The sequence below is a fragment of the Caretta caretta genome, chromosome 1, assembly GCF_965140235.1.
Source record: "Caretta caretta isolate rCarCar2 chromosome 1, rCarCar1.hap1, whole genome shotgun sequence".
Classification (NCBI taxonomy): Eukaryota; Metazoa; Chordata; order Testudines; family Cheloniidae; genus Caretta; species Caretta caretta.
This window is the reverse complement of record NC_134206.1, coordinates 115,968,122-115,985,018: the sequence shown is the minus strand read 5'-3', so window position 1 is coordinate 115,985,018 and position 16,897 is coordinate 115,968,122. Positions and strand designations below refer to the sequence as shown.

Here is a 16,897-nt window from a genome sequence, read left to right as displayed (position 1 = left end):
CACTAAGCCCCACCCCTGTCAGGGAGATAGGTGCCTAACTCCGAAGCTTTACAACTGAGATCGGTACCTAAAGTGGATTTTTTCCACACAGCAGATGGGAGAGGGAAGACCTCCCTTACAACTTTTAGTCCCATGCTCCGGGTACTCAGCTGCTGTTTCCTTCACAGAGAGATGCTGAATGTAGGTTCATTTGAACAAGTGTAACTTTATTAAACCCTCCAGACAGTTCTAGCCTAATTTCTTCCAGCCTAACTCCTTGAATTTCTATTGTCCAGTCAAAAAATAGTCCCGACAGGACCGCTGACTGCAGTTCTACTGTCAAGATACACCTGGTTCAAGCCCCTTCTCTTGGGATTTGAACTGAGATCTGCCACAGCACAGTTGAGTGCCCTAACCCGTGAGCTGTGGGCTAGTCTGTTGTGGGTGGCCTCAATTTCTCCTGTTGAAGCTGTCCTATTGGGCACAATAAGTGTTATCACAACAGGGGGGCTCAGTCATGGCTCTTCCACATCCGGGGTGGGTGCAGTAACCATTAGGCAAAAGTCATTTTTGTGTGCGCACTCAGCCAGTGACTCTTATTTATCCACAGTGGAACAACTTCAGCAGGAGAGACTAAAGGAGCCTCACAGCTAAGAGATGGCAAATCCCCATTTAAATCCTCTCTCCTCACAGATAGGAAGGACTTGACGCCGGGGTCTCTTCCAATGTGAGTACCCTAACCACTGGACTAAAAGTTAGGGGGTGTGCCCTCCCCTCCTTTCCCTCACCATTTTGTGTAAGCGTGCCTATAGAACCTGATGCACTAGGTGAGTTTGAGCACACTTACCAGCTACGGCCCCACAAGCAAGTTTAGTAGAGGAATGCCCTATCATCCCCCAGTTCATGTATCACTCTGGGGCTTAGGCAACCGGACACTGAGCATGGAGTTGCAGTGAGCATGTGCAGATGTGGGACCATAGATGCCTAGGGAATGTCTAGTGCAATAATATAGGTGCCAAGAGAGGTTAGGCACCTACAAAGTCTGGAGGCTGCTGAGCGGGGAGGTTTGAATCGTAGTCAGGCCTGATTTGGGGATTTAGGCTCGTAACTTGTATTTCTCAAAATATAGCCAAATGATCTTGACTAAGCTTGTGGTTCAATATTAAAAAAGTTCAAGAGATCAAATAACCAAGCTCCACTCACTTATTGTCTAAAGACATGCAGTTCACTGTTCACAGTTGTGCTCCCATATCATACATGTGAGACTACATAAATACAGTAACCTCTTTACAAGTTAGAGAGTACGCTGTGTCACCTGAGACTAAATCTAACCAACCAGCTTTTTGTTGTGTTCTTTTGGCACCATGGTGTACCTTTCCTTTGCTGTTTTGGGTACTGTATTCCAAACTAATTGCCCATGCAGATATCTCCATACTTGTACCAGGACAAACCACAACTGTATATTGCCTTTAACAGGTTTCCTGTTTTCCAGTGCCAAAGCTGACTTTAGCTTTGCGAAGTGTTGTGGGATACTTGGCATAGGTGAACAGAATTACAGGAAGAACATGATATATGTCAGGTAGCCTATCTACACAAAGCATTCATATTTAATACCATGTGGACAGTATTAGTGGTGCATAACACTTTAGTAATGTGGGGTGTGTGTGTGTGTACATAAAATGTGTTGGTGAACAGTAGCCAGTTAGGGGCTTAAGTCCTTTTGTGAATCTAGCTCAGTGTAGTATTGGATTACGTGCTGTTTTACACATGAGTGCATAAACAGCTAAAAGGCACCCAGGTATGAAGGGCAGGGAAGGCACAATTGTGAGATGAGACAGGGAATAAGAAATAAATTTAGGGAGGTAACTTCCTCTCTCCTTTGTAATCACGTGTCTTCTGGACATTCCAGGGGCTTATTTTTCTTGTTTCCATTTGTCATTTATTTTCTCCATAGGCATTTCTATGGTGCATATTACCACAGAAGGAGTATGTGGCCTCTCTAGCATTCCTAATCCTACCAACAGTCAGACAATGGAGTAGGCAGGGGAGTTTAGTGGCTGAATATTAACCCATACAATGTTTTCAGGAAGGATTTGAAGAAGTACATTAGACCTTCCATTTGATAAATAGAGATAGTGGAGCAGACCACAGAAACTTTGAAATAAGACCTGATAAGTGAAAACCTGAAAAATCATTCAAACATCCAGAAACTTCAGTCATTTGTTTTCTCTGACCAGGTAATGTGCGGGTCTAAGCGTATCTAATAAATAAAACTGATATTGCATCTATTGGTGGTCTTACTAGAAAATGTAATTCTTTTATCGAACACTGGAAGCATGTGCTGTTAGGACATCTGACTATCTTTACATATAAGGATTAAAGGAATTTATTCATCATCATTGCATGTATCCCATGGTCCTTGAACAGATGCAGAGAGTGACTTTTGTGATTCACCTTCCTATTTTCTCTAGGTCAGAGATTCACCAAGCAAATGTCCTTGAAGATGGATTCAACTCCAACTCCAATAAACCCTGAAGTTACTTGCTGTTTGCTAAATATTAGCTTTTGTTCAGCCCTCCTGATATCTGAAAAATATTTCCTCAAAGACAGATCTCTATTTTACCACAGCTATCTGCAGACGTTTCTCCATGGCCTTTTTCTGGCAGGCAACATGAAAAAATGGCAACAATCAAAGCATTAACAGGAAGACTTTTTAGCTCTTCTTTCTCCCACTTCATGTTTGTCAGGGATGGCATGCAACAACACTCCCATAGACAGTGATGTTGCTCTCAATCAGAGTACCCCATCCATAGGCTCCAGTTACATAGCTCAGCCTGCCCCATTCAGGATATTGTTGGTAATAATAATGGTATTCATGATTGCCGTTGGATTTTTTGGTAATGCCATTGTCTGCCTCATTGTCTACCAGAAGGCAGCCATGCGTTCAGCCATCAACCTGCTGCTAGCAACTTTGGCCTTTTCTGACATCATGCTGTCTTTGCTCTGCATGCCTTTTACTGCAGTTACAATTATTACAGTGAACTGGAACTTCGGAGCTCACTTCTGTAGGATATCAGCTATGCTTTATTGGTTATTTGTCTTGGAAGGAGTCTCTATACTCTTGATCATTAGTGTGGACCGTTTCTTAATTATTGTTCAGCGGCAAGACAAGCTGAACCCTCACCGTGCCAAAGTCCTCATTGCCATGTCTTGGGCACTGTCCTTCTGCATTTCCTTTCCTTCAGTGATTGGACGGACCTTTGTGGAAGTACCAGCCCGGGCTCCCCAGTGTGTTCTGGGGTACACTGAATTTCCTGCTGACCGAGCTTATGCCGTGATGCTAGTTGTGGCAGTTTTCTTCATGCCTTTCAGTGTCATGCTGTATTCTTACCTTTGCATTCTAAATACCGTGCGGCGCAATGCCCTAAGGATCCACAACCATGCTGAGAGCCTTTGCTTGGGCCAGGTGAGCAAACTAAGCCTCATGGGACTACAGAAGCCTCAGCAGATGAATGTGGACATGAGCTTCAAAACCAGAGCCTTCACTACAATTCTCATTCTGTTCATTGGCTTTTCACTCTGCTGGCTTCCACACACCGTGTTCAGCTTGCTCTCTGTGTTTAGCAGACAGTTCTACTACAGCCCTTCTTTCTACATCACCAGCACCTACATCTTGTGGCTGAGTTACCTCAAGTCAGTGTTTAACCCTGTCGTCTACTGCTGGAGAATCAAGAAATTCCGTGAGGCCTGCATGGAGTTCATGCCTAAAACATTCAAGATCCTTCCTAAAGTGCCTGGACGAACAAAGAGGAGAATCCAGCCAAGTACAATATACATCTGTAGTGAGACCCAGTCAGCTGTTTAGGAAGAAGCTGTGGGCCAGTGAGGGAAAAGTTATGAAAGGACTGGTTAAAGTGGCAATAGTTCATTTCTACTATTTACTTTCTGCAGTTGTCACAAATCTTTAAAAGGATGCTGTGCTCCATTGTTCTGTGTGTTAAGATTGTATTTCTAACTTCCCCAAGCTTACAAATAACTCATTAGTACTGCTTCAATTAAAACCACTTGGGGCAATAATGTTGCAATACTTGGTGCCGTGTAAAAATGTCACTTGTGACCAAATATATAGTCACACACCAATAGCTCTAGAAGCTGGTACTAGGTGGGGTGCATATGGCCACTAACACATTTTTATATTGTGACAATGACTAACAGTTGTGTAGCTTTTCATTTTTTAAAATAGCCATAGCTGTCATGTCCTGTGCAGCTCCCCAAGTGAGATTTTTCATGGAGGAGCTTTTTCTCACTGTGCTTGTCTTCTATTACCTAATTTGTTCATCTACACTTGTATACACTTTCCATCAGAGAATCTTAATATAACACATACCTGTGAGATGGCTCTTACCTCCATTTTACAGATGAGAAACTGAGGCACATAAAGGCGGTCTCGGGGGACACTGCCACTCTATTGCAGACCAGAAACAGAGTGCTGAAGTCCTGGCTTCCAATCTCATACATTGACCTGTAGCCTATCCTTCTTTTATTTCTATCTTCAGCATTCTCTCCTCTCTTGGTTACATACGTTCATTTCCTTTTGTGTTCATCGCTCTTGTTTGACCTAGTTCTTTCTCCCCCTGCAGAGGCCTTTGTTTTCCAGTTCTACCTTCCCAGCATTTTCCTTGTCACTGCCCTCTGGTCCTGTCCTACTTCCCCAGTTTGTCAAGCTGTATCCTGTATCTCACCCCAAGATTGGTCCTTCCACGCATGCCATGCGTGTTATCTCTCCGTGATCCTGTCCCTTGCGTAGGGAATGTGGTGGTGGTGCATGTGCCTCTTGGCCCTAAACGGCAACAAGAGGTAGATGCGCAAGAGAACCCATATGAAGCATCCAGTGCTGGTTAGCTTTTCCTTCATGCTGCCTGCTGCAATATGCTGCTCTGAGGGATCGAGAGAGCAGTGAGAAAAAGGAAAAAGTCTGGACTCCCTCACAGTAGGAGGAGGAACAGCAAGGGAAACCTTTAGTCCACATGACCCTGTTTGTGCATATCAGCTGTTATGTATGACAGTAACAGCTGGGGCAGATGCATGATTGTCATGCCAGCAGTGGCCTTTAAATTGCTTAGACTTGGTGCACTCAAGTTAATTTGCAATAACCTGTTTTGTTAAAGATTCAAATGCACAAACTAAACTGCTCTAAAGCAGTCCCATTCAGTGCTACCAGTCCATGCAGTCAGACCAGCATCGTCTCATGAATAAAAGCTGCTGAGAGAGCAAACAGGCTGTATGGAAAACTGCCTAGTATTCCTGTTTCTTACAACCTAAAGCCAGCTTCCCTCATGTTAGGTACATAACTAGGATTGGCAGATATTTTTTTTTTAAAATCCCATTTTCCCCATAGGGAGTTGTTCTGCCATCATCTTTTCCCCCCAAAAGAACAATTTAAGACTTGGTACAATAATTCAAGAAAACATCTGACATTGAGGGATCTATTGATCAGTGATCAAACTTCAGTGGAAAACCAAAGAATGGAAAACCTTGTGGTACAACCTTAGTTATAGAAAGACTATAAAGTTACTACTAACTAAAATCGGTGAAGCAGCCAACCACAGGGTGTCTCAGCTCTAGTACAGAGGTGCCCCTTTCTGTATCCCCTCTCGCGGGGAAGGTTGCATCAGTACTGAGAAACAATTAGATAGTTACAATAAAATGGCTGCAATGTCTGATTTCAGGGAGGCTGTACAGTTTTAAAAAAAAAAAATTTCAATTACCGTCCCGTTAGAATGGAGGATATGTTTAAAATCTATACCTAATTAAAACTATAGGTTTGGAGAAAAGTAGAGTACTCCAAATTATCTGAACATCATTCTAACATAGGGGTTAATGTTAAAGTGTAATAGCTGATGGCCTGGAAAGCAAGTGTCAAAAAATATGATTAACCTCACACTTTTTGCAAGATAGCATAGCCAGAGCTACTCTACAGTTGGATGCAAATGCAATGCCCAAAATTTGCATGGCCAGACCAGCTCCAGCTGTCAAAAACAAGTTAAGGACCAATGCTAAGGTCTTTTGGAGCCAGTGGCCTTTTCCAAATGCACATCATATAAGTAGCAAGCAATGATATGAAATAACAATCACGTTGACCCTATCAGCACACTGCACTGCAATGCTGCTGCATAATGATGTGATTGAGCAAACTGTAGATTGATAGCATGTATGAATTTGGCTCACAGGACAAGGTATTAAAGGTGACATCCACAGCTTTGAGGACATTTGGCTGACTGATTTGAAAACACCAAGGCATGCACGTACATAATGCAACTGCAGTTGCAGTTTCTTCCTGAAAAGTTACACGTCCTATGGTTAGGAAGACAGAGCTACTTTCATGTGTCTGTAACAGTCCCTCCTCCCTAGGTCTGTGGGGATAGACAGAGGACTTTCAACATCAAAGCAAAGACTGCCACCATTTGAGCTAAAGCAGTGACTAGCAGATGCCTGCTCTCTCATGAGCATCAAGATAGGGACATGTCACAGCTAATGTCATCCTAAAGACTAAACCTTTTTAAAGGGATGCATTGTGATGAGGTTTCAGAGTAGCAGCCGTGTTAGTCTCTATCCGCTGTTCCTCAGACGTTCTTGTCAACTGCTGGAAATGGCCCACCTTGATTATCGCTACAAAAGGTTCCCTCTCCCCCCACCCTGCTCTCCTGCTGGTAATAGCTCACCTTACCTAATCACTCTCGTTACAGTGTATATGGTAACACCCATTGTTTCATGTTCTCTGTGTATATAAATTTCCCCACTGTATTTTCCACTGAATGCATCCGATGAAGTGAGCTGTAGCTCATGAAAGCTCATGCTCAAATAAATTTGTTAGTCTCTAAGGTGCCACAAGTACTCCTTTTCTTATTGTGATGAGAGGCGTTTTTAGCAACCAGCTAGGTGTCCAAGCCACTGCCAATAATTGGGATGGACTATCAATTATTCTGCTTATTGCATTTAGCAGGCCTTTGCAGGAACTTAGCTTAACTAAGGCAAAGCTGGGAGGGAGGAGGCAGCAATCACATGGAATGTGCCTGAGTCTATGTCCTCTCTGATGCATCTGAAGAAGTGCTTTTTTTGCCCATGAAAGCTTATGCCCAAATAACTCTGTTAGTCTTTAAGGTGCCACCGGACTCCTTGTTGTTTTTGTGGATACAGACTAAAACGGCTACCCCCTGATACTACGTCCTCTCTGATATGCTTGGGTAAGCATCTGTGAAAAACAGGAAGGCTATCTATATTTGACTTCTGATGGGGGGGGGGGTCAGACGGACATGAGACTGCAGACTCTGCAAAAACACATCTGTAAAACTAATGGCTTAAAAAATGCTTGCTTAATGTTTTTTCTTTGATTGACATGTTGTTGGTGTAATTGTAGCTGTTACTAACATAAATGGGGTAGACAGGTCTGAGGAATTTGGATTTGACCTTCTGGACATCTCTTGGAATCCCAGTGACAGGCGGATAGCTGGCCACTTGGACCTTGTCATTTGACCACTTGTGACCCCTCTAGGCCGTAGGTAACTAGTGTTTGCGGGTGCTGTATAACTAAGGCTCTGAGTTTGTCACGGAAGTCATGGATTTTGTGACTTTCCAGGTCCTCTGTGACTTCTGCAGTGGCTGGTGCAGCTGGCCCCACTGAGCAGTCTTGAGCCACTATGCCCTCTCCCCACAGCAACAGCAGGAGTTTGGGTGTGGGAGAGGCCTCAGAGCTGGGGCTGGGGCATGGTGGGGGGTAAGGGCTCTCGGCGATGCTTTCCTCGGGGGGAGGGGAGGGCTCCCTAGAAGCAGTGACATCCCTCAGCTCCTAGGCGGAGGTGTGGCCAGGCTGATCTCTGTGCTGCCTCCGCCTGCACGCACCACCCCCGCAACTCCCATTGGCCATGGTTCCCAGCCAGTGGAAGCTGTGGAGTTGGTGCTCGGGGCAGAGACAACACACACAGCTGCCTGGTCATGCCTCCACCTAGGAACTGAGAGATGTCGCCACTTCCTGGGAGGCACAGAGCCAGGTAGGGAACCTGCCAACCCTGGCAACTCCCCTCCCCGCCCAGCACCACTAGGGGTCCTGGGGAGCCCCCCCCTCCCCCTCCCCCCCCGCTGCCCCAAAGACCCATGGGCCACCCTCCCCAGGACCTGCGGCATCCCCAGGCTGCCCTCCCCACCCCAAGATTTAGTCAGGGGTATATAGTACAATCATGGACAGGTCACGGGCCATGAATTTTTGTTTCCTGCCCATGACCTATCCATGACTTTTACTAAAAATCCCTGTGACTAAAACGTAGCCTTATGTATAACCTATTGTGTTTGTATGTGCTTGAGACTAAATAAAGCAGAGACTTTGAGTAAAGGCATTCTGGTGAGAGTGCTGGAGACTAATAAAGTGAGGGCTTTAAGTAAAAGCTCTTGATTTTGTGTGATTTATGCCAGCCATATAGCAGAGGGAGGTGCTGCATTTCCCTTGGTTTATTTTCTGCTACTGCCTTGCAGAGAGTAAAGTTACTGAGTGCTTTGCATTTAGAGAGCCCCACGTAACAGATTTTGAGGCCACAGCAAGGACGGCTGAGAGGAAGGAGATGCTGGGCATAAACAGTTTGTTTTGTTACAGTAGAGATTAGAGGACTGCAGGACAGGGTCACTCTCTACACTTCCTGTGTTGTAACTTGCGTGTCAATTGACAGGGCTCAGGTCGGTGACCTGGTTGAGAGAGAACTTATGCCCAAAGAAAAGGGAACTTTTGGAAAGATGGAGACACTCGGCGTGGTGTTGGGTAACAGCTTGACTGATTTTGTACAGGAACATGGTAATGGTTTTTGGAAGCTCAGTCTTTACCCTCCCTGGAGCTCTGTAAGCAATGGGGAAGCTGGGTCCGGGTGGGAATGTGGATGGCAGCGACAGTATTCGACAAAGAGAGATTGGGGTTGAAGGAGAGGGTGCAAGAGTTAGAAAAAGTGAAAGCCAGCGTGAAAGCTGAATCAGATCCCCTCAGAGCAACCACGTTGCCTCAGACAGTACAGCAGCAAGCCTGCGACAGTGAGAGAGAGAGAGAGAGAGAGAGAGTGAGGGGTTGCAGCAGGAAGTATTTGAGTTGCAGAAGCAGACTGATAGCAGCAAGGTGAAAGTTTTACTGAACAATCCCAGGATAAGATCCAGGCAGATCAGGGGGAAGGTAAGAGTCACTGTTGTGCTCTCAGAGCCATGTGGGGAGAGCAGAAGGGAATAGCAGCTGCGATTAGAGGAAGTCGTAGTCCGGGAAGGGTCAACGGGTTAGAGGAAGACCCTGACTTGTATCCTTCTTATGATGATGAGAGGGATGGTCCCATGAGCTTCCTTTTCCCTTGGGCCCTGCTGGGTCGTCCCTGTATAGTCCCTTGCGTGAAACACTGGCAGAGTTGCAGATGCCCCCACCCATAGCCTCCATAATAAACACCATAATAAGGAAAATTGGTCCCCAAGGGAGTAACCAAGGAAGGGAAGATGATAGAGGTCAGGCCCTTCTCCCTTGACCAGGCTAGGGAAGCAGGGAAATCAGTTGGCCCGTTAAACCGGAGTACAGCTTTGGGATGGCTGGCTAGGGTAGCTGGCATCCCTGTCTCACTCTGGTGGCTGGGGTGGCTTTGATCAGGGAATACATGACCCCAGAGGATTTTGTAGGGCTCCCTTATACTATCCCAGCATCGAGAGGAGAGTGGAGTTTTCACCTGCTCTTATATGCCTGGAGGATTGGCAACCCTAGAAGGTGCCCAAAGGCATATTAATTTGCAAGAGCAGGTGACAACCCCCACTCTCCTCTTGATGCTAGGATAGGGACAGGGGTACGGATTCCCAGATGCTTGGACCCACAGAGCCCCACTTTTCTTTAGTTTGTTAGATTTGTTGTTGGTGGCTGTATTTTGTTTGTGGCTTAGGTTTTCCTTCCTAAGTCATTCTTCACACACACCCTTCTCTCCCCCCGGCCCCCATGCTTCTTTCTATATCCCCCTCTCCCCACCCTCCGTTGCTTCTTTTCCACACACACACACTCTCGCTGCTGCTTCTTTGTGTGTGTGTTTTGTTTTAAAGGTTAAGAGAAATAGTAAATTAACAAAAGAAGGATCAGGTCCCAGATTATTGTTTATTATCAGTCCAAAATCGGGAGGTTCATGGTGTATGTGAAATTTGAAGGGGTGGTGTGTGTACAGAATTTTTTGTTAGATACAGGTGCCACTTATTCCTTGATGAGTACCCAGAATAAGAAACTGATTGAACCTCCAGCTGGAGTTAAGACCTGACAGGGATTTAATGATGCAGAAAGCATTGTCCCCTGTTGTAGGAAAATTCCATATAGCATGGGGAAATAAGAAAAATAAAAGGGCGATTTGGCTTAATGGATTTGGGAAGGGAAGGGATCCTGGTAATTGATGCCTTGAGGGAACTAAGAGTGCTGATTGATTTTGCTAATAGGGTTCTGTGGGAACTGCCTCCTGGTACATACTGGGAACCAGTGGAAATGTCAACAAGTTGCTGGATAGCAGCCCTTAAAGCATCTGATGAACTGGAGTAGCCCAAATGGTACAGAAACCTCCCGAGAGGTGCAGGCCAAAAATAAAATACAATGTGTTAAAATTGATGCAGAAGTCTCAGGCCCCAATCTCCCTACTCCAGAAGCAGTATACGTGTCCCAAGGAGGTAGAAGCCAGCCTGAAATAAACAATTGATGGACTGTTGAACCAAGAAGTTTTAGTGGAACAGTCAAGTCTAAACGCTGCTTTATGGCTCGTCCTAAAGAGAGATGGCAAGACTTGGAGGCTTGTGGTAGATTTCCGTCCCCTTAACCAGGTGACCTTGCCAATGGCTCCCATCGTGGCCAAGTATAAGGAGGTAAAGGCCTCCATTGTAAGAGGGGCCCAGTGGTTTTTTGTGTTTGATTTAGCCATTTTTTGTTGTTGTTGCTATCCCTTTACATTGGAACAGCTACTATAAGTTTGCATTCACCTTTTGGGGAAGCAATTGTGTTTTGCCAGAGTTCCCATGGGCTGGAACAATGCCCCTAATTAGTAAATGTCATGCCCATGTAGTCAAGATGTGGGATGGGATGCCTGAGAGTGTAGTTTCTTATGTGGATGAGATCCTGATCTGTACTTAAACCAGGGAAGAGACTCTGGAGGTATCGAACAAAGTGTTACAAAAGATTCAGGAAACTGGGTTAAAGGTTAGCCCAAAGAAAGCCCTGTTATGTTCCTAGCAGGTAAATTATTTTGGAGCAACCCTGGGACAAGAGGGGGCACCCCCGTGGTCAACAGAAGGCTGAGCTGATATTTAAACTACGAAGTCCCATGGATGTTACTGCTCTTAGATCCTTTTGGGGAATGGTTAATTTTTCCCAAGATTTTATTGAGGGGTTTCCAGAAAAGTCAGCCCCGCTGCATGAACTGTTAAAGGAGGGAACAGAGTTGGACTGGGGCTCTCAGCAACAGGAAGCCAGGGTCCAGTTAAAGCAAGCCTAAGCCCCTGCCCTTGCATATCTAAGGGTGAGAAAGTCATTTGTGCTGCAGTTGGCAACTACAGACAGGAGTAGGTGGGCTGTGCTGAGTCAGAACCATGGCGTGGGGCTCCAGCCCATGGCTTATGCCTCCAAGATTCTGAGGTAGAGATGGAATTCACTCCTGTGAAAAGGTGGTTTTGGCACGAGTTTGGGCTTTGCAGCATTGAGAATAGCTGGTGCAATTGTCCCGTATAATTGAAAACTGCCCATTCCCCAGTTAAATATGTACTCACTGGCAAAATTAACTGTCATATGCCAACCCCCGCAAGCCCTAAGCAAATCAGGGCTGATGAATTTGCCGAGCCTCAACTGGGTGCTCAAAGCACAGTTAAAAGTTCAAGAGGCCCCTCCTGGGGAAAAAGGTGGGGGGGGAGAGACAAACTCAAACCCACATGGGTCTAAGTAGAATATAAATTTAGCTGAAATGTCTAACAATACCTCCCACTATACAGGGAGGGGCAAGGTTTGTTTTGCTTTGTGTTTTAGATTAGTGACCATGTAAATGCTGGAAGTCCTTGGAGACGATGCACTCCTGTGTGTTGTTTTTGCTGGCTTGGGTGTCGTGATCCTGCTCCTCTGGTGGTGTGAGTTTGGAACTTGTGTTCGAGGCGTGGGGAAACTTCCCAGGGAGGACAGTGGTATACAAAGCAAATGATGCAGTGAAAATTAAGATCAACCCTGCTGACCAGAAAAGTTTGGAGCTAATACTGCCATTGGTTCCTGGAAGTGTTTAAACATCCATGGGACAACAATGACTCCTCCATCGACCCACCTCCAGATGCTGCAGTGGCCATCTGCTGCAGGAAGGGGGGAAAAAAAAGTAACACCAATATGGTTGGGTGACAAATGCTAGTTTTATTTTTACTACTTTTCCCATCTGTAAACACCCTTGTGTTCATGTATGGACTGACATCCCTAATCAGACAGCACCAGGGAAAAACAATTCGCTTTAGGCTGCAATAGTCCCTTTCACCTCCAAACATTGGGCAGGAAAGTCTAGGGAAGGCAAGCCTACTGCTAGTGCCCCCAGAAGGGGAATAGAAGGTTATCTTGTTCTGCATTTTGGAGGGCCTGGGTTCTCAGCACTGCAAACTAAGCACTGAGTTTTAACAAGATCATTTGCTGGGGCTTGGCTGAGAGCCCTGAGCTTTCGTTGGATCACAGCTTTGGTGCACCTAGGACTCTTTATGGGGATGACTGCGGCTATGTGAAGGACCCCTTTTTAAGGAAATAGCTGCAGATTTCTGAAGGACTGACTGCTGAGGGAAAAAAATGGAACAGACACAGCAGTTTGCCCCACTTTCTCTGAGCTTGTCCCCTTCTTACCTCCTTTTCCTCTCTTCACTTTTGATTTTGAGTTGAAGTTAATAAAGCAAGTAATTTGCATAAAGGACTGATTCTGTTAAAAGTAACTCTTACCTTTCCTATATTTTTCTTCTTCCTACACTACACACTCTGCCTTTTTCTCTTATAAAGATAGGGTTTGCTACACCCCATTTTGAGTGGCAGTGGTAAGTATATCTGATGCTTCAGAGAAATGTTGAAATGCACGTAGCAACCTGTACAATGAACACTGGGGAGAACTCTCTTCCTTATGCAGTCCTTAGGTCTTGAAGTATAAGATGCTACTATTATGATCAAGACTGTCCAGTCCTTTTACATTTTCAGTTTATTTTTTTAGTGGCAACATTATGTAAAGACACTTAATTATTCCTCAATGTAGTGCTCTTTAATGTTCTCCTAGTCAAGAGCAGAATAAGGAGTGATGAGTTTTCACAATACCCTTTAATTGATAGCTTCTAGGTTTGTTTGTTAAATAAATTGTACCAGCTTTGAAATCTACTATGCAATTCCTACTACTCCTATCTCTTTCAATTTCAGCTTTTTGCATTAAAGGAAACAAAACTGGACAGCACGCTGGCTATTACTTAATAGAGTGTAATGTTCTACAGTGTTTTCCCTTTGTAAATACAACCAAGGATCATTTTATTCATTAAGATTAAAATTATATTTAAGGTGTCAGATGGCATACATATAGCAAAGCAATGAATTCTAGCATCTGGTACAATTAAAAGACTAAATCCTATGCCTTCAATGGGTAAATGTATAGTCAGTCTTATTGGGCTCCATTGTCCAACATTCTCAAGATAACATTCTTAAGCTAACAAAAGCAGAGGCCAATGATCATGAACATAGGCATTACCACACCAGATCAGACAAGTGGTCCATTTAGTCTGGTATCTTGCCTCTGACAGCAGCCAGTAGCAGAGCTGCAGAGGAAGAGATAAAGAAACCATAAAGTGGGGCACAACTCTGAATAGCTTGTACAGAGTCTAAACATCTCATCTCTCTAACATGCTCTAAACCAACATAGGATAAAAATTGGAAGGGATGTGAGCTTGTACTTCAGAACTTAAACCAACCTATCTAATGTAACCATGAATGTTTCCATCCATTTAGAGGCCCAATCTTTTCTGAATTCTAATAAGATTCTCTAAGATACCTTGAGGCAGTGAGTTTCAAATGTTCAGTACACAAAAAGGAAATCCTTTTTCTAAATCAGTTTTAGCCTTGGTGCCTTGAGTGGTCCCTTGTTCTTTTGTTGTGAGAAAGGGTAAAGAAGCCCCTGATTTAGCTCTCACCCTTCAAAGTTTTTTTATTCCTCATTTTTCAATGGACAAGGTCAGTCTCTCGAGAGTCTAAAATAGCCTCAAAATATATTTCACCAATGATCATGATTTAACTTAGTTGCAGCTGTCAATTTTCCTGTATTTCTTTTTCGTGCCTTGCCCCAGAGAAACCTTCAACATGGATTTGCAACTTATGACAACTGTGTTGAGTATTTAAGGCCTTGTCTACAGAAGGAAGTTGCCCTGATTTAGTTTAAATCTGCTTTTTAAAAGATAAGCCTTGTCTACACTACAGAGTTTTGTCAACAGAAGTCAGCTTTCATTGACAAGACAGTGGAGGTGTCCTCCTTCTGCTGACAGAATCCTCCTTCTGCTGACAAAATAAAACCACCTAGACGAGAGGCATAGAACTTTTTGCAGCAAAGTTATATTGACTATGTGTCAGTGTAGACACTGTACTTGGTTATGTCACTGTAAATAGCTCCATGAAGTGTGCCACAATGCCCATCCTGACTGCTCGGGTCAGCAGTTCAAACGTCGATGTCCTGCACCCAGATACAGAGGCACCCATCCCTCCCACTTTAAAGGCTCGGGAATTTTTGAAAAACCACTTTGTTTGCTTGGCATGGCCAGCTCACATCTCACCTTCCCAGCTGACCATGGCAGCTCCAGGGAGCAAACGCTGTCCCACTTGGAGCATACCACAGTTGTTGGATCTGCTGGCACTGTGGGGAGAAGAGGCTGGGCAGTCCCAGCTCCCCTCCAGCTGTAGGAATTTTGATACCTACAGTCAGATTTCTTGTGGCAGGCTGGATAAGGGCTATGAACGGGACACACATCAGTGCCATACAAAGATAAAGGAGTTGAGGCAGGCATACCAGAAGGCAAGAGAATCAAATAGTCGCTCTGGTGCTGCACCGAAGACCTGCTGCTTCTATAAGGAGCTGGACACCATCCTCAGCAGCGACCCCACCTCCACTGCCAAGAGCCCTCTAAATACTTTGGTGGGGCTGGAGACAGCGGACATCGGAATTAATCCTGAGGACAAAATCATGGATGAAGAGGTCAAGTTGGAGGACTATGTAGAGCACACAGCAGGGTTGTCCAGTGGCACAGCGAGTCAGGACCTCTTCTCCACTTCAAAGGCATCTAGCCAGTCCCACCAGTTGATGCTGCTCGGTTATATGAGGTAGAACCCTTCTTTGCTTTGTATATTCTAGAAGTGGGTGAAGGGATAGAAATATACAAGACTAGCTGTGGTTGCATGTGCTTCACATTCCCCTGTGCAGCTAAGCAGTGCGGAGGAACAGGGTGTGTGTGTTAATGCACAGTGAGATTTCACAGGAATCCTCCAGAGAGATCTGTAGGAAACTTTACTGGAGGTACTCGCCCATCCTATGCCACAGGTTCCTTGGCAGAGCTGCTTTGTTCCTTCCCCGTTGTAGGGAGCATTCCTGTATATGCAGGGACCAACATGGCACACAGGTGAGCAGCATAGGGACCCACTCTGAAGCTGCACACATGTAGGACATGCACCCTGGCATCCTTGTTTACTCTCAGGAGTGAGATATTGGCTTCAGTGACCCTCAGCTGTGGAAAATAGTGGCAGAGTTTACAATATGGTCCCTAGTCACCTGCAGTGATCCTCTTAAAATACCACCTACACCTTTTGCCACCACTGTTAGTCTAATGTATTTCAAAGTCGCTCCACCAAGTTCATCTCCGCTGTAGATCTACTTAACTAGTCAAATCAGGGATAATATGGCCAGTCATATAGCACCAGAGGAAGGCCATTAGAATTGCCAAATCTGGAATGCTCAACAACTACTTCTATTGAATCCCCATAAACTCAGTCAGGGGATAGGAAGGGAGGAAGCATGGTAAGTGACAAAAACTCCCCTTCCCCTGGCAAAAAACCCCCAAATTGCCTAGTGTTCAGGAACAAGGAAACCAATTTATCCAGGACTTGTTCAAAATTTTTACTATTTCATTTGACCACCTCTCTCAAGAGGCACAATTGAGTTACCAACAGGGGTGAAAGTAAGTTAGAGGACTTACCGGTACGCCGGAGTCCTGAGCAGGGGGCGTGGCATCAACCGGAAGAGGTGTGGCCTTAACCAGAAGACGCAGGGCCTTAAATCCCTGGGCCCTTTAAATCTCCAGCTGCCGCTACCGTAGCAGAGCCCCGGGCCCTTTAAATCCCTGAGGAGCCCAGGGGGCTCCCGACTGCTACTGCTACCCTGGGTCTCTGGCAGAGCTTTAAAAAGGGCCTGGGGCTCTGCTGTGGTAGCGGCTGCCGGAGCCCCAAGCCCTTTAAATCCCCACCTGAGCCCTGCTTCTCGAGCCCTGGGGTAGCCACAGCCGGGCTCTGTCAGGGATTTAAAGGGCCCCGGGGTCCAGCAGTCGCTACTGCCCCGGCCCTTTAAATCCACTCCGGAGCCCTGATGCTGCTACCCCAGGGCTTGGGCAGCAGGGCTCAGGAAGGGATTTAAAGGGCTCCGGGGCCCTTTAAATCCCTGCCGCTGCTACCCCAGGGCTTTAAATTGCCCTCTAGAAAAGCCGGTCTTGGTACAGCGCACCGGCTCTTACCGGTATGCCTTACTGGGGGGTACTGGCTTACTTTCACCTCTGGCTACCAATAAGCCAACACTTCACTCATGCGTATATTCCCTTCATTTAGCAGTCCCATACCAAGGCACATATCCCTCTAGAAAGTAAGTTACAGAAA

The 16,897-nt window shown here is 45.5% G+C and overlaps 1 protein-coding gene across 5 annotated transcripts in view; it reads left to right on the top strand.

Moving 5' to 3' along the window:
* Window positions 1–13,449, top strand: part of GPR45 (G protein-coupled receptor 45) — a 40,932-nt gene extending 27,483 nt beyond the window's left edge. For 4 of the 5 annotated variants that reach the window (XM_075130304.1, XM_048857041.2, XM_048857051.2 and 1 more), the window contains one exon: window positions 2,451–13,449. In XM_075130304.1, the coding sequence (XP_074986405.1) occupies window positions 2,729–3,844 (1,116 nt within the window). In that variant the 5' untranslated portion in view covers window positions 2,451–2,728 and the 3' untranslated portion in view covers window positions 3,845–13,449. Of the gene's footprint in view, window positions 1–589; window positions 672–2,450 lie in introns of those variants that run through there. The other variant, XR_007357526.2, reaches the window with a different exon arrangement.
* The last annotated feature ends 3,448 nt before the right edge of the window (window positions 13,450–16,897 follow it).